The 17758-nt window shown below is 48.6% G+C and overlaps 2 protein-coding genes across 6 annotated transcripts in view; one reads left to right on the top strand and one right to left on the bottom strand.

The window, feature by feature from the left end:
* Positions 1–17758, top strand: part of LOC147911390 (uncharacterized) — a 176622-nt gene that overhangs the window by 37776 nt on the left and 121088 nt on the right. For 4 of the 5 annotated variants that reach the window (XR_015551093.1, XR_015551091.1, XR_015551092.1 and 1 more), the window contains exon 2: positions 8099–8244. Coding sequence is in view for 1 of the 5 variants with exons in the window: in XM_087428125.1 (XP_087284251.1) it covers positions 8099–8244 (146 nt within the window). In the remaining 4 variants the exon portion in view is untranslated. Of the gene's footprint in view, positions 1–8098; positions 8245–15208; positions 15343–15936; positions 16665–17758 lie in introns of all 5 variants that reach the window. The other variant, XR_015551094.1, reaches the window with a different exon arrangement.
* Positions 8569–17115, bottom strand: LOC147911392 (ral guanine nucleotide dissociation stimulator-like). Its single transcript, XM_087428116.1, has 13 exons — positions 16845–17115; positions 16139–16249; positions 15291–15481; positions 14771–15147; positions 13783–13998; positions 13312–13415; positions 12757–12826; positions 11068–11136; positions 10569–10643; positions 9942–9974; positions 9478–9599; positions 9175–9275; positions 8569–8868 (listed from the first exon to the last, which is right to left on the bottom strand). Exons 1-13 carry the CDS (start codon positions 16994–16996, stop codon positions 8753–8755), a joined length of 1737 nt encoding a protein of 578 aa, XP_087284242.1. The 5' UTR covers positions 16997–17115; the 3' UTR covers positions 8569–8752.

Raw genomic sequence — 17758 nt, 5'->3', positions numbered from 1 at the left:
AGTTTCTGTGCAGCAAAGGAAACCATCAACAGAATGAAGAGGCAACCTACAGAATGGGAGAAAATATTTGCAAACCAGTTATCCAATAAGGGGTTAATATCTAAAATACATAAGAAACTCATAAAACTCAATAGCCGAAAAACTAACAACCAAATAAAAAGTGGGCTAAAAACTTGAATAGACTTTTCTTCAAAGAAGACATACAGGGGTCTGCCCGGTGGCGCAGCGGTTAAGTGTGCGTGCTCCACTTTGGCGGCCCGAGGGTTTGCAGGTTTGGATCCTGGTAGCTCACCGACGCACAGCTTGTCAAGCCATGCTGTGGTGGTGTCCCATATAAAGTAGAGGAAGATGGACACAGATGTTATCCCAGGGCCAATCTTCCTCGGCAAAAAGAGGAGGATTGGCATCCGATGTTAGGGTGCCATCCGATCAGGGCTGATCTTCCTCACAACAAAAAAAGACATACAAATGGCCAACAGGTATACGAAAAATGCTCAACATCACTAACTATCAGGGAGATGCAAATCAAAACCACAATGAGATATGACCTCACACCTGTTAGGATGTCCATTGTCAAAAAAACAGAAAATAACAAGTGTTGGTAAGGATGTTGAAAAATTGGAACACTTGTGCACTGTTGATGGTAGTTAAAATGGTGCAGCCACTACGGAAAACAGTATGAGGTTCCTCAAAAAATTGAAATTAGAACAACCATATGATCCAGACATCCTACTTTTGGATATTTATTTAAAAGAATTGAAAACAGAATCTCAAAGATATTTTGCGTTCCCATGTTCATTGCAGCATTATTTACAATAGGCAAGAGGTGGAAACAACTTACATGTTCATTAACAGATGAATGAATAAAGAAAATGTGGTACATACATACAATGGAATATTATTCAGCCTTAAAAAAGAAGGGGATGCTATCATATGCTACAATATGGAGGAACCTTGAGGACATTATGCTAAGTGAAATAAGTCAGTCACAGAAGGACAAATACTGCATGATTCCACTTATATAAGGTATCTAAAGTAGTCAAACTCATAGAAACAGAAAGTAAAATGGTGGTTGCCAAGGGCTGATGGGGGGTGGGCTGGAAGTGGGGAGTTGCTGTTCAATCCTGTATTTTCTATTTCCATTTAAATCATAACAATTAGCTAGTTTCTTGAAGTTGAATTCTCAGAATAATCTTGGACCTCTCCTTCAAGATTTTCCTTTTCTTCCTTTGTGCCTTCCTTCTTTCTCTCCTTGTTTCCTTCCTTTCCATAGTTATTTGCCAGGCGCTGTATTAGTCATTGATAGTACTAGTGAAAAAGCAGATGCAGCCCCCATTCCTCACGGAGCTTATAATGTAGTGGGGAATACAGATAATAAACATAATAAATGAATAAAATAATTACAGTTTGTGAGAGGTGCCATAAAGAAAATGTATAGGGTAAGATGATAGAAATTTGCTAAGATAAAGGAGCTGGAGGAGCCTAATTCAGGTAGGCCTCCTGAAACTGAGTCTTGAAGGATGAGAAAGCCAATGTCAAATGCTGCCAAAACGTGAGCAATTATAAACATTAAAACTTTTTGTTCTGAAACAATCACTGTTAAGAGAAGGAAAAGATAAACCTACAGACTGAGAGAAAATATTTAGAAGTCTCATTTCTGACAAAAGACTTCATATTCATTGCATGTTCATTGCAGCATTATTTGCAGTGGCCAAGACATGGAAACAACCTAAGTGTCCACTGATGGATGAATGGATAAAGAAAATGTGGTGTATATATACACTGAAATATTATTCAGCCATAAAAAGGAATGAAATCTTGCCATTTATGACAACGTGGATGGACCTTGAGGGCATTATGCTAAGTGAAATAAGTCAGACAGAGAAAGACAAATACTGTAGGATTTTACTTACATGTGGGATCTAAAACAAACAAACAAAAAAACAAGGTCATGCCTACAGAGAACAGATTGCTGGTTGCCAAAGTTGAGGGGTGGGGGGTGGGCAAAGTGAGTGAAGGAGATCAAAAGGTACAAATTTCCAGTTATAAAATCAATAAGTAGTGGGGATGTAATGTACAGCATAATAACTATAGTTAATACTGTACCGCATAGTTGAAAGTTGCTAAGAGAGTAAATCTTCAAAGTTCTCATCACAAGAAAAAATTTTGTAACTATGCATGGTGACAGATGTTAACTAGACTTATTGTGGTGATCATTTCCCAATATATACAAATAGCAAATCATTGTTTTATACACCTGAAACTAATATAATGTTATATATCAATTATACCTCAATAAAATAAGACTTTTATTCAGAATATAAAGAATTCACAAAATTCAACAAGAAATAACTCAAAAAACATAAACATAAGTTTTGAACTGACACTTTACTCAAGAAGACATATTGATGGTAAATAAGCATATGAAAAGATGCCAATACTCATGATGGAAACACAAAGTAAAATCACAATGAAACACCACTATACGTCTATTAGAAGGTAAAAAAAAAAAATCCTGACACTACCAAGTGTTGACAAAGATGTGGAACAACTGGAATCCTCATGCTTTGCTGATAAGACTATAAAACAGTATGGCCACTTTGAAAAACTGTTTAATAGTTTTTTTAACAAACAAATTTAAACATATACAGTGCTTATATGTTTACTTATTCTTATATGGGAGTAGCAGTCTTACTCCCAAATATTTACCCAAGAGAACTAAAAACTTATGTGCACACAAAAGTCTGTACACGCATGTTTATTTCAGCTTTATTTTTAATTGTTAAAACTTGGAAACAACTCAAATGTGAATAAATGAATCAACAGTTTGTGGTATATCTATACACTGGAATACTACTTAGCAACACAAGGGAGAAAGTAACCCTGATGGATTCATGCAACAACATGTGTGAATCTCAAAGGTATTTTGTTAAGTGAAAGAAGCTAGAACCCAAAGGCATCATATTGTATGATTCCATTTATATGACATTCTGGGAAAGGCTAAACTATTGAGATAGAAGACAAATCTGAGGTTGCCAGGAGTGGGGTGTGGAGAGGGGTTGATCACAAAGAGGCAGCAAGCAGGAATTTTTGGGGTGATGAAACTTTTTGGATCATGACTGTGATGGTATACACAGTTCTATGCATTTGTCAAAATCCATAGAAATATACATCACAAAGAGTGAATTATGTAAATTTAAAACATGTAAAGTGTTATTATTGATTTCTAGTTTAATTCCATTGTGGTCTGAAAGCAGGCATTGTATGATTTCTATTTTTTTTAATTTGTTAAGGTGTTTTATGTCTCAGGATGTGGTCTATCTTGGTGAATGCTCCATGCAAGCTTGAGAAGTGTAATCTGCTATCATTGGATGAAGCGCTCTATAGATGTCAATTATATCTAGTTGATTGATGATGCTGTTGAGTTCAACTGTGTCCTTACTGATTTTCTGCCTGCTAGATCTGTCCATTTCTGAGAGAAGGGTGTTGAAGTCGCCAACTATTATAGTGGATTTGTCTATTTCTGCTTATAGTTCTATCAGTTTTTGCCTCACATAGTTTGACACTCTGTTGCTGGCACATGCACGTTCAGAATTGTTATGTTTTCTTTGAGAATTGACCCCTTTATCATTATATAATGCTTTTATTTATCTCTGATAACTTTCCTTACTTTAAAGTCTGCTCTGTCTGAGATTACTATAGCTACTGTTGCTTTGTTTTGATTATTGTTAGCATGGTATATTTCTCTCTGCCCATTTACTTTTAATCTATGTGTGTCTTTGTATTGAAAGTGGGTTTCTGGTAGACAACATATAGTTAGGTCATGTTTTTTGATCCCTTCTGACGTTCTCTGTTTTTTAATTGGTACATTTAGATCATTGACATTTAAAGTGTTTTTTGATATAGCTGACATATACTTACTATATTCATTACTGTTTTCTATTGGTTTCTCTTGTGTGTTGTTTTTTTTGTTTGTAAGGAGGACTAGCCCTGAGCTAACATCCGATGCCAATCCTCCTCTTTTTTCTTGAGGAAGACTGGCCCTGGGCTAACACCCGTGCCCATCCTCTTCTACTTTATACGGGATGCCGCCACAGCATGGCTTAGCAAGCGGTGCGTTGGTGCGCGCCCGGGATCCGAACCTGCGAACCCCAAGCTGCCGCAGCAGAGCACGCACAGTTAACCGCTGCGCCACTGGGCCGGCCCCTGTTTCTTTTGTTTTTTGTTCCTGTTTTTGTTTTTTCTCCTTCTGGTAATCCCATTACACATATGTTACATCTTTTGTAGTTGTCCCACAGTCCTTGGATATTCTGTTCTTTTTTTTTTTTTTCAGTCTTTGTTCTTTTTGCTCTACAGTTTTCAAGGATTCTATTGATATACCCTCTAGCTCAGAGATTCTTTCCTCAGCCATGTCTGGCCTACTAATAAGCTCCTCAAAGCTATTCTTCGTTTCTGTTACAGTGATTTTTATTGCTAGCATTTCTTTCTGAATCTTTCTTAGGGTTTCCATCTCTCTGCTTACATTACCCATCTGTTCTTGCATGCTGTTTACTTTATCCATTAGAGCTCTTAGCATATTAATCACAGTTGTTTTAAATTCCCAGTCTGATGATTCCAACATCCTTGCCATGTTTGATTTTGATACTTACTCTGTCTCTTCAAATTATGTGTTTTGTGTTTTGGTATATGCCTGGTAAATTTTCTTGATAGCTGTATATGATGCACTGGGTAAAAGGAACTGCTGTAAATAGGCCTTTAGTGATGTGGCAGTGAGGTGTTGGGAAGGGGAAGCATTCTATAGTCCTAAGATTAGGTCTCAGTTTTTCAGTGAGCCTACGCCTCTGCACTGTGAACTTCATGACTGTTTCTCAGTGTTTTTTTTGCCCCCTTAGGTGAGACAGGATGGCTAGAGTGGGCTGGAGTTGGGTATTTCCCCTCCCCTAGGTCAGTTAGGCTCTGATAATACTCCAGTAGGTTAAGCTCTTGTTAGGCAGTTTTCCCTGAGGGTGGGCCTTGTTAAGAAGAACAGAGTGCTCTGGAGTATTTCAGAATGGTTCCTTTTCCCCTCCTCCTGCCAGGAGCACAAGGGGATTTTTCTCAGATATTTACTGTGGGAACCTAGTCAAGCTCCTGGAGGTAAATCTCACAATGTTCTGGGGGCCCCTCTATGACTGGATCACCCCAGAGTTCTTAACTTTCGGAGTTGTCCACACTGAGCCTTCACCAATCTGTCCATTACAGTTCAGGTTTTCCTACCCTGGCACTGGTTCTGGAGGTGGTTTCTGCGCACGAGTCTCTGCTCTGGTAAGCTGCGGCTCTCTGTATTTGCTTGTGCATCTCTCTACTCTTGGGGGCAGCAGTTTACCCTGTGTCCTCCCCTGTCTTATGGATCCAAGAATAGTTGTTTGTTGATTTTTCAGTCTGTTCAGCTTTTTACTTGTTATCAGGATGGAGCGGTAACTTCCAAGCTCCTTACGAGCAGAACTGGAAACTGAAAGTGAAAACATATAAATTTTTTAAAAATCAAGCAAGATAAGGGTCAGGAAAAAACTTGTGGATTTTTAAAGTTGTGTGTGTCATCAGTGACTGAGCAGTTTTGATGAAGTGGAGCTCATTGAATCCAAATTGCTTTATGTTTAAGAGGAAGTGAGATGAGTAAATGGAAACATGTAGTGTAGACAACTCTTTCAAGATGTTTGGCTATAAAGTGGAAAGGGAAATAGCTGGATGAGAATGTGAGTCCATAAAAGTTTTAAATTTTTTATGTGAGACCGATTAGGACTAAAACTAACAAAAATGTACAAGACTTCTACTGAGAAAATTATAGAATTTAATAAAAGATATAAAATGGCCAAATAAGTAGATATATCATGTTCACTGACGGGATAACTTAATGTTATGAAAAATTTCTGTGTTCCCTGAATTAATTTATAAATCCAAACAATCTCAATAAAAATGCTAATAGAATTTTTTTGTGTGTAGATTTTGCCAAATGGATTCCAAAATTCATTAGGACAAGCAAATATATAAGAATGCCAAAATATGGGGCCGGCCCAGTGGCATAGTGGTTAAGTTCTTGCACACTGCTTCAACGACCTGGGGTTCGAGGATTCGGATCCTGGGCGCGGACCTACACACTGCTCATCGAGCCATGCCGTGGCAGCATCCCATACACAAAATAGAGGAACGTTGGCACAGATGTTAGCTCAGGGACAATCTTCCTCAAGAAAAAAGAGGAAGATTGGCAATAGATGTTAGCTCAGGGCCAATCTTCCAAAAAAAAAAAAAAAAAGAATGCCAAAACAATCTTTGAATATATTAGGAATTGCCTTATCAATTTTCAAGACACATTATAAGGCTGTATTAATAGAAACAGTTTGGTACTGGTGCAGGAATAGATATTCGAAATTGAGATATGAGTGGGGTCCCTTTGAGGAAGAATGCTATAACCCTGCCAACATAGTATACTGTAAATCTTCCTCTTTGCCCTTCTGAAAGTGACCTGGGACCCTTTACCAAGGTATCTGTGCATGGGAAGAGGGAAACAGCCAGATTTTTTTGGAATGACTAAGATAGAATCGGAGTTGATGCTAATTCCTGGGGATCCCAAATGCTTTTTGGTCAAATAGTCAGAGTGGAGATTGAGAGATTTTAGATGATAAATAGTTCTTTGGTCCAATTCCTTCTCACAGTGGGCCCAGTGGGTCCACACATACAACCCAATAGGAATTCTCTTTGTATCTAAATTTTACCTGAATTTATAGTTCTCAAGAACACATTTGCAAACTAGCAGACTCTTCACACTGGCTCCCTGCCTGTAGAACAATGGCTTATATAATAGGAAAGACCAACTGGAAACCACTGGAATTTCCCTGTTCAACCAAAATAATAAATCAAAAGCAATATTGCATCCCTGAGGAAGTCTGTGGAGAGTAATGCCACCATGCAAGTCTTGAGAGATGCAAGTGTGTTGACTTGGCCTGTATGCATGGTAGTGGGGTTTTGGAGAGTGGTAGCAGATTTTCCTACACTTAATCAGGTGGTGATCCTAAATGCTGCTGCTTTTACAGATGTAGTCTCCTTACTGGAGCAAAACAGCACAGTCTCTAAAAACTGGTGTGCAGCTATTGTTCTGGCAAATGCTTTATTCTCTCTACATCAACCAAGAAGTAATTTGCTTCCACATCATCGGGTCAACAAAACATTCACTGTTGCTTTCAGCTCTAGCCCTCTCTGTCATAATCGAGGCTAAATAATCCATGAAATCATGCTAATAGATTTGTTGGGCAGAAAGTAGCAAATACCCTGGAAGCTTTAGTAAGATATATAAGTGGGAGATAAACCCCATGAAGACTTGGTGGGTTTGTAGGGCTCTAGGGTTCTGGGGCATACTGAGATCCCTCCTTCAATGTGAAAGTTAAGTTGATGTATCTTCCACCTATTAACATTAAAAAAGATCCAATGCTTTGTGGGCCTCTTTGGGTTCTGGAGCCAATATGTGTCTCATTTGAGTGATTTACTTTGCATATTTACTGAGTTTCAAATGGGGCTCAGAGCAAAAGAAGTCTCTGAAGCTGGTCCAGGGTACAGTATAAGCTATTCTACCATTTAGGCCATATGAATCAGCAGGTCTTTGGCATTCAGGGCTGTTTTCGGGATCTTCTGGCAGCCCTCCACAAGAGAATGACAATGCATGCACCTAGGATTTTAAAGCAAAACCATGCAGATATCCATTTTCCTTTTGAGAAATGGCACCTTCTTGCTACTTGGTGCTGGTTGGGACTAAATACCTAATTATGGGACAGTCTGAGATGACTGTTATGAACTGGGTATTATCTGATCCACAAAGCTCTAGAGTTGGGCGTGAACAGCAGCACTTCATCATGAAGTGACATGAAACAAGCGGGAAAAGGACTTCCACGGGCATGGGCCAGGGTCCCAGGAGGATTCCAGTCTAGGCGAAGGGTGAACAGGGAGCCCTAGAGGCGGCCTGATGGGGATGTCCTGTCGGCCCTTAGTCCATCTGCACATGGTCTTCCTCTGTCCTTGTCCGTTCCACATGCAAACTTTTATCTTTTTACATTTTTTCCTCATTTAGTGTTGATGCGAATCCAGACACTGATTAGAAAACGGCAAGTTCCAATATCTGATCAAAGAAACCTCAACAAGAGAAGCAAAAAACATTCCTTCTTCCTGGAAAGCTGTAGAAAGACAGCCGCTGTCCTGGGGAAGGACATGGTCCTGGTAAGTGCTATTTGAAAGACACCCACATTCGAGTGGTTGTTGCTCTGCCTGGGAAAGTCCCTCCAACATCTACATCTAGGGAGATCTGAGGGGCTGTCTCTGCTCCTGGCCCAGGTGAACCACACTGAAATCCACCTGTCCTCTGAGGAAGGGGGACTTGAGGGTTTCATTCAGTAGCCAGGGAGGAGGCTGGCCCTCCTCCATTCTCCCACATACAATAAGCTGTGACCATACACAAGTTCTTCATTCAAGGAGGAAAGTGAGATTCTGTGTCTCATTTACATGAGCATAAGAAGTGAAAGAACCACACCACAACACCCAGGCTGTGAAAGAAACAGGATATAATGTAAGAGTCAAATCTACCATTTACTATTAAAGAAATAATATCACTCCTCCCCAATGGGTTAACAGTGGCTGGCGTGGTGATGTCAGGGAGAGGGAGGGGGTGGTGCCCTCCCTCTCGGGATTTAGGGGAAACCAGGGAAAGTCTTAGGATGTCCTCGTTCACTCAGGGTGGGAAGAGCTGGCCCGGTGCACCCCGAGGGCGCCAGTGTCCCTGCTGGTCAGGAGGAGCTGCACTTGTGGTCTCCAGAGTGTGATGGCTCATCGCCAAGGGCATGGTAGCTGAAGAGAAGAAACAGACTATTTTGGGGATCCTTCCTGAGATTCATGGCACAACTCCCTGTTCCCCTGCACTCTGATCCAAACCCTGTACCGAGTGCTCAGTCCATCAACAGCACCTCGTTTGTCCCTGATGCAGGAGGCATCGTTTAGCATCACCCATTTCAGAGGATGCAACTGAATCCCAGAGAGGAGAGGGGAGCGGCCTGTCCCAGGCCTGCTCAGCAGTGGAGCTGGGATCCAGTCTCATGCTTAGCCCGAAGCTGTACTGAGCCCCTGGATTCAGTCGCTCCTGGTCCCAACACTCACTTGGCCCTGAACTGGAGGATGTCCGGTTCCTCTTCCTCATGAAGAGCCGCATTTTGCTCGCCTTCTGGTGTGCGGGCTCCAGCTGGCAGGAGACCCAGTAGCTACAGGACAGAGTGGACCTGTGAGCTACCAGGAGCCACACCTCAGGTGCCCCTCCCAGAGCCTGCCAGCAGCTGAGTCCTGGTGCCCCATGGGTCACCACGCTACGAGTTCTGTGGCTGATCAGCGAGCCAGGCCACAGGCTCTGGAGCTGGCCATCAGAGAGAGTCTGGCCTGCCCTCACCCAACTCCTGTCCCCCTCACCTCTCATGGACACTGATGGGCTCCATGGCCTGGAACCAGGCCCCAAATCGCTCGTCGGGCTCCAGGTCATATGCGTTTGCAGCCTGCTGGAGCAGCTGGATCCTCCGGATGAGTTTGAGTTTCTGGGAGGAAGGACAGGATGCAGACAGGGCTTGGGTGGGGGACGCTGCCAGGGACTTGTGCGGAGTGAGGATCTGGTCTGGGGTCTGTGCTCACTCGGGAACCCTCCTTCCTTCCCACTCCATTCAGGACTTGCCTGTCCTCCCAGTTGGCTTGAATTAGTTCCTCATCCAGGAAGGTGTCCTTGATGCCAGCCCCTCCCGCACCCGCCAACGTGATGGGATGCCCAGCTTTGTGGATCTGACTCTCCCAATAAATGTAAGACCCAAGGGATGAGGCCAGAGAAAGTCTTGCCAGGGGAGGTCTCTGATTTCCACATCCCCACCCTGCCCATAGCTGCTCACCTCACACCATTTCTGGAAGTTGACCCGATTTCCCTGGAAGGGAGACAGCCAATGTCCATCAGAAACAGCCCCCTAAGCCCATAACCAACCCCCATCCCACCCCTTCTCAGGCTGCAGGAATGTCAGGGCCCAGCAGAGGGCAGACCTTCCACAAAGAGAACTTGATACTGGGCCAGGCTCTGGGCTCCAGGGCAGGAGGGACAGGGGAGCTGAGGCCAGAGACCTTATGTAGCACACCCTCTCTGATGACAGACAGGGAGACTGAGGCATCAGGGAGAAAGGGACAGCTGGAACACAGAAGTGCTTCCTCACTTGCAGGGGCTGATGGCACTCCCCCAGGGGCAGGGCCTGAGGGGGAGGCTGAATCCATCTCAGACACAGCCTCCTGCAGCTCTGCAGGCAGGCAGCTATGAGCTTCACCAGCCCAGGTAGACTGGTGGGGGGCTTATGCAGAGCGTCTGTTCACGCATTGCTAAGATGTGCCTGACTCCCCAGCTCCCAGGGGTGGCCATGGGGCTCTCATGAGAGGAGGTTTGCCAGGTACTGAGAGCTCAGGTCCCAGTGCAGGGCTCTCGCCTCCCAAACCTCAGGATCCTGCTCCCTGTCCCCACCTCCAGGCTCACTCACTTCCAGATCATCCGCCATCCTAATGTCCAGCAGCTTCAGGTGATAGAGGAACGTGCCCAGGAAGGGGACGACACCCTGTGAAATCAGGGTGGGAGTGGTGAGATGAGTCCCACCTCTCAGGTGCCCCCATGGACCCTCCCCCAAATCCCTTCACCCCAGCCTCCTGCCCACCACAGACTCCCACAGAGAACAGCCTAGGACCCTCAGCGGCCTCCCCCCAGTTACCCCCTCCAGGACCACCCAACTTCCCCAGTCACCTCCCAGGGGTGGCTTTTGGCAAATCCCAGGGTATGTGGTCCCTGCCCCTCCCCCCCTCAACCCATCCTGGGCCCAGCCCTTCCAAGCCTCCTCCTGGTCACTTCCAGGGCAGGCCTTTCATGCTCTTGGGCTCCTGGAGTTGGGCTGGAGGAGGAGGGACCACTCTCTTAGGGAGGCCTCCAGCCGTGAGGTGAGTGACCCCTCCTCTGACACCTGGACCCTCCCCCTCTGGCCACCTCACCTGCTGCTGCTGCCTCTCCTGAGCTCCATGGGGGTCCATCTGCAGGGTGGCCCTCACAGATATCACCTCCTGCAGGGTCAAGGACAGGCTCAGGGAGGCCATGTTCCCTTCCCCATGTCTCCCAGGCCCCTGATCTTGGACCCTGGACATCTGGTGTCTATGGCTGCTCCCATTCCAGGGTGCCCTGATTCTAGATCGCTCCCAGCTCCAACACTCCCTCCTCTGTGCCCTCCGGCATGCCCAGGCCCCTAAGCCTCTCTCCTCATCAGGAAAGTGTGAGGAGGACTCCCTATGCCTCCCAGGGTCCCCTGAGGACTCAGTGTCATCTGACTGTCACCAGTGCTGTACCCTCCCGCCTCGAGGAGGAGGAGCGCAAAGCTCCTGTACATTCCTCTCCTCCTTGTACCTCATCACCCCTGTGAGGCCTGCACCACAGATCATCTCCCTCTATTTCCCAGATGAGGAGACCAAGGCCCACAGAGGGGCAGTGACTTGCTCAGGGGCCCACAGAGGAGACCGCTCCCCCTCGTAGCCAGAGGCCCTGGCCCCCGGCCTTCACTCCTCCTCCAGACACACCTCTGACCAATGTCCTGTCCTCTGGACTCTCGGGGTGTGTTGAGGCCCTCAGTCAACATGAGCCATGGATGGAGAGGCACAAGGTGTCTCGGGGTCCCATGCAAGTGGCTTCTGTGTTTTCCAGCCCCCTGGGATTCTCTGACACCAGGCTGGACCTGAGGCCATGCCAAAGGCCTCAGCTCCCTAGAATCCCCTCAGGATGGTCCCTGCACAGAACTCCTCCTTCATTCACTCAGGAAGGGGACCCCCGTGTGCCACATCTGAGTGACAGTGTAGGGTGTGACCATGGCACTGCGTAATGGTGACATTTGCATCCTTTTTCACTTGGAAACTTCTAATGTCCCTTCTCCTTTCTCAGCTCTCATGTTTGAAGTCTGTGGTCTGAGCCTTTGCACAATCCTTAGGCCCCTCCTGCCAGGGCCTCGATGGAGGCCATTAAGAATCTGTCAGGAAGGTCCATTAAGAATCTGTAGTTTCCCCGATAATTCTCTTTGCCATCTGGGGCGTATCTTTGTCGACAAGGCATTGGGGGAGACTCACTGGTTTGTCAGCAGTGACCACTATCGGGCTAGAGTGCACAGTCCCAGAAAGCACACAGTTCTGTCCCAGATCCACCATTTGGCCCAAGGCTATGCAGCCCCTGTGTCCACAAGGCCTGTGTGACCTCACAGTGCCCATCCCTGGGACAGGCAGAATGCCCTCCCCTGTGAGGTGCAGTGAAGACAGAAGGAGCAGCAGGGGCCTGGCTTCCTGAGGACAGACTGGGCTGCTTTAGGAAGAAAGGAACCCCCACCCACTCCATCCACCCGCCAGCCTGGAGGATGATGAGGGCCAGCTGATGGGTCCGCATGGAAGCCAGACACCTGCTCATTCTGCCAGCTCCTCACCTCTTGGAACAGTCCAGGCGACACCACTGTATCCCGTGACCAAGGCCTCCTGCCCCAAACAGTCCCCACCTGCCCCGGCAGCTCACACCCCCCGCTTCCTGTCCAGCTGGACAAGACAGACCGTTATTTCTCGGGGAACCTTAAGTGAAAAACTTACCAAAGCACATCCTGCCTGGTCTCTCCCCACCTCACCTCCCGTCCTTCCAGATCTCCAGCCTCCACTCACCTCCTTGAGCAGCTTCCTGCTCTCCCGCTGGCATGTTTGGAAGATCTTTTTAAGGATTTGACAGTTCTTCCTGAGGAGGGAAAAAAGGAAAGAATCACTGTGGACTGGTTTGAGGGTAAATCCCTTTTGTTTGAAAACCCAGAAGATCCAGACAGCCTGGATGAGCATTTTCACTGTGTCCTCTGAGCCCTGAGGTGTCTGGGACTGGGGAGGGGGCTCTCCTATTGTCACCTGGGGCCTCCATTCTCTTATTTTCTCAGCAGATGTGTTTTAAACAGTCTTAATTTCACGTGAACAGAGAGTTCTGTTGCTGCAAACACTTGAAAATCTTCAATTTGGTTCAAGCCATGATCTGTCACTTAGGGAAACTGATTCCTGAAGCAGAACCACTGGCCTAAGTTTTCAGAAAGACTTCCAGCCTGCCAACCAGGTCAGACCCTATCCCCAGGGTTTGCTGTCTCCCAGGAGGTCCCAACTGACTGAAGGGCAATGCCAGCCCTGTGGGGGTTGTCTGGTCCACCCAGGTGGTGCTCGCATGGAGAGAGGCCTACCCACCTGGACACCTGTCTCCACGTCTCTTTCAAACGTTGAATGGAGGGGCCCTGCAGAGCCCAGAAGATCGCGTGGAGAGAGGAAAGGTTCCTCAGGCCTTGGCATTCCTGGGGAAGGGAAGAGAATGAGCTGTGAGGGGGAGCTGGAGCCCTGCTTCCTCTGGCTTCTGTCGCCTCATTGACGTCTCCTGTCCTGGATGAGACAGCAGCTCAGGGAACCCGGGAAAGGCACAGCTGGAACCTGATGAGGAATACTTCCAGGGAGGAGGATTTTAGCTCAAGCCAAGAAAGGAGCCCAGGAAGGCCTGAGCTTCCCACCACTGGGACCAGGAGTCAGGTCATCGAGGCCTAGCAGGAGGGGCCTAAGGATTGTGCAAAGGCTCAGACCACGGACTTCAAACATGAGAGCTGAGAAAGGAGAAGGGGCAGTTCCCCCGACTCCAGAGAGGGGCTCCCAGGGCCTCCCACATCTTACCTTGGCCACCTGGATCCAGAGCTCCACCACCCTGGCCCTGTCCTGGGCAGTCATGCTCGGGTCCCCAATGCAGGTGGTGACGATACATTCGACCACTCTGTTAAAGTGGGTCATGGTGACATGGATGGTGGATTCCAGGTGCTTATTGCCCCTGTTGTCACACTGGGACCAGATGGAGTCCAGGAATTCGTGGGGCATAACTGTCTTGAACAGCTCCTGGGGAGGACAGGGAGTGTCACCCAGCCCTGCCACAGCCCAGCTCAGCATCTGCAGCCCCCAGTCCCAGGCCAGGTCAGTGGTGAGAGCTGGAGCTCAGGAAGCTGAGAATGTGGCCTGAGACTTGTGGGAGTCCCTGGGTGTTGCCTGTGTCCCCTGAGGACACCCAGCACAGGATGGCCCAGGACCCAATACTGTGGCACAAGGAAGTAGCATTTGCTCGCTGCCCAGTCTCACTTCCTCCAAGCACCAGAACTCGGCTCCTGCTTGACCATCTCTAGGGGCATCTTCCACCCATTCTGACCATCCTGGGGTCTGACTGCTCTTTGAGATGCACATTCCCCCAAGGCAGCAACAACACGGGCTTTGTTTGTCTGCCTTGTAGTCATGTACACATGAAGTGCCTAATTAGTGCTGAGGCCGTTGAGGCCTCCTGGGCAAATGAGTGAACTACCCAAGGACGAGACAGCAATTGCGTGTGCTCCCCTCACCAACCAAATTGCAGACTCTGCCCAACTGCCTCTCTGCTCCACCTCATCCACGTGCACAGCCACTCTGCACGGCAGCTGCTCTCAGTGTCCACCCCTACTGTCCACATGAGGACAGCAAAGGCTTGGGAGTTAAGAAGGCTGCTCAGGTCACATGAGGGTAAGTGGGGAAGCAAGAGGTCGGACCGAGATCATGGGATTCTGGATCAGGAAATGGCAGGTCTGGGGCAGCTGATGGCACAGGGAAGGCCGGCCCCACCTGCCCTTAGAGCCCCGCTGCTCACCACATCCATCAGTGTCAACTGCTCTGCCACCAGCCGGGGAGGGAACTCCACGATGTCAGGCTTTTCCTCCCTCAGCAGGTTCTTGGTGGTCACATCCCAGGGGCAGGCGGGCTCTGGGGCTGGATCTGGCTCTGCTGTTATCTCTCCAGGTGGAGGGAGGATTCTCCCTGGAGCCAATGGTCCAGCTGGCTCCAGCTCAGGAGCTGGCACTGGGGCTGGAGCTGAGGTTGGTGGTGGCTCTGGCCCTGGAGGGACTGATGGAGGTGACACTGGCTCCAGCTCTAGCACAGGTGGTGGAACTAGAGCTGGAGCTGGATCTAGCCATGGAGCTGGCCCTTGCTCTGGCTCGGGAGCTGGAGGGAGCTCTGGAGATGGTACTGCAGCAGGAGAAAGAAACAGTGTCACTCAAGTAGCTGACTTCCCCTGTGCCTGTCAAAGCCAGGAAAGACCCCACTGCCTTTAAGGAAACCTAGCCTGTGAAGACCCTGCAAATCATCTTCCCAGACTGCAGTCCCCTCACCTTCCAGATCTGCCTCAATGGGCCGTGGATGCTCCAGCTGGACCTGGAGAAGGTAGGCGTGGCCCTGTAGCCCCGAGCCAGGCAAGCTGAGATGCAGAGAGCTCAGCTTCATCCTGAAGCAGGGAAAGTGCAGGGGATCCCAGAAATCCTGCCCTGGGTCCAGGCAGGTTCCCACCAGAGAAGAGATGGCACTAGGGGAGGCAATTGGGCAACAGAGTCAGAGGCCTGGCCTTTCCCTCCACGCTTCTCACCCAAGGCACCCTGGCTTGGGACTGGGCCCTATGCCTGCCCCTCTCCATCCAGGTGAGAGCCACATGGCAGCCCTGACCCCTGTGAGGCTGTCCTGGCAGTGGCAGGCCTGCTTATCCAGCAAGTTGATACAGAGTCTATTGTGACTCTCTACCCACTGACACTCTTCTCCTGAAGGTCTGGGACACAACCCACCCCAGGCTTCCATGCACTTGTGCAACTGGACTGAGCACTGAGACAGATGTGTGAGCAGGTTGCTCACACACCTCCTGTTCTGGGCCTGGAGGCGGTGGTCAGAAGAGGTAGATGTGGAGAAGGGGAGGCAGATTAAAATGGGTCTGTGGTGGGAATGGGTTTCTAGGGGAGAACTCAGCCCAGCCACCCCTCTGGTTCCCAGGGGTCCTGGCACCCATCCATAGCTCTTTGACTCCTGTCCTCCTGGAGTGGAAGCCACCGGACCTCTGCCTTCCCATGGGAATCAAAAGATGCGTGAGATGCGGCTTCTGACAGGCTCACCTCAGCCACAGCCCCCATCTCTCCCCCCACAGCTTGTTCTTTAGAGACAGGAGGCCGTCCTTCTGGACCCAAAGACCACTCACTTTTTTAGGTGGTCCTGCGCTCTGCCCTCCTGGCTGGAATAAGGGGAGATGCCTCCAGATGTCAAGGAGGCTATGAGGGCATCCCTTGGGATGGACGGTGGATGACAAGACCTGCGAATGATGTCTAATGTCAATGTCTGACTCTCAGACGGAAATTGAGGCCACGCATTGTGTCTCCTTCATTCACTGAGTTTACTGTCTCCAAATGTCCTGCATGCAGTAGGTGCTTAATCTACATGGTTGAATGAATGTAGTCCACCCAGAACCATCCCAGACACCTGAGTGGGCCTAGGGCCTCTCTGCTGCCCCAGAGATCCTTGACTGGCTACCCCAAGGAAAAGGACCAGGACCAGCTGGATGGAATCTCCAACTCCTTGACAGGGTGGTTTCCATGTGCTTTTCCAAACTCAGAAAGGCCACATCTCAGAGATGGGTGAGGCAGACTACTTTTCACGGGGAAGAGAGAAATAAACACCATGAACAACCACAGCACGTCCACAGCCCTCTCTGCAGAGCCAGGCACCAGGTAAGCACCCGCCATGGCTGATCCCATTAGTTCCTACAAGATCCCCATGAAATTTATCCTCTCCCACCCTACTTTTCAGAGGAGCAAGCTGAGGCTCAGAGAGACTTGGTGACACTCCCAGGACACACAGCTGGCAGGGGGTAGAGTCACCACTGTGCTGAGGAGGGAGTGGCCACTCACCTAGTAAACAGCTGGTCCAGGACCTGGTGGGATGTGTCTAAGGCCGAGTAGTTGACCATGAAGTTGGTGAAGCGAGAGATGTTCCTCCTCAGGAAAGCTGGTGCGATGGACTCGGTCAGCTTCTCCATCACGCCTGTCTGGAAGGCCCGCATCCTGCAGGCCTCATTTAAATTCACGGTGGACTCATCCTCACACTGAGGGAGAGGAGGAGGTACATACACTCAATGACATCATGGTGAACCAGCGGGAGGATTGAGGTGACTTTCTACCCGCCTGTGTAGCTGGTGGGAAGGAGTGTAGGTCCAGATTCCTTTGGGAGTGGGACTGTGGAGCACTCTAATGAGAAAACCCTGGGGGGTTTCAGGGGAGACTCAGATTTGAGTCTGCATTCTAGTAGTGCCTTGGTCATCTCAGAGTCCTGGGTATGAAGACCCCTCTGCACCCACACTCACCTCAGACCAGCCCTCTTCATTGATGGACTGGTGCACCTGTGTCCTCTCCAGGGAGATGGTGAACTGGAAACCATCTACCAGCTCCTCAACCATCACTTGGGTGCAGCTCTGCAGTGACAGTGCCCAGAAGTCAGGCCAGGAGGCATCAGGGGCCTGCCTGGACTTTACCATAGAGGGAAACCCCACCACAGTTCAGGCACAGAGGGGCATCTGCATAGTCTCCATCAGGGAAGGAATGTGATGACACCTGGACGGCCTGGGATTCACATGTGGGTAGAAGAGCTTGGTCCCCAGCACTCACCTTCCTCTCCTGAAGCCAAGATCTTCAGTATGAACATGACACACCACCAGATCTCCACCATTTAGCTACCTGCTCCTGCTCAGGGTGGTTCCTCCTCATACTACCTTCTCTAACTCCACCTCCCACATACACACACACACACATACAAAGAGGGTCAAGGG

The sequence above is a fragment of the Ceratotherium simum genome, unplaced genomic scaffold (assembly GCF_057802395.1).
Source record: "Ceratotherium simum simum isolate JZ-2026a unplaced genomic scaffold, ASM5780239v1 HiC_scaffold_43, whole genome shotgun sequence".
Taxonomy (NCBI): domain Eukaryota; kingdom Metazoa; phylum Chordata; class Mammalia; order Perissodactyla; family Rhinocerotidae; genus Ceratotherium; species Ceratotherium simum.
The sequence above is the reverse complement of the archived record's forward strand: the minus strand, read 5'-3'. Positions and strand labels throughout refer to the sequence as shown.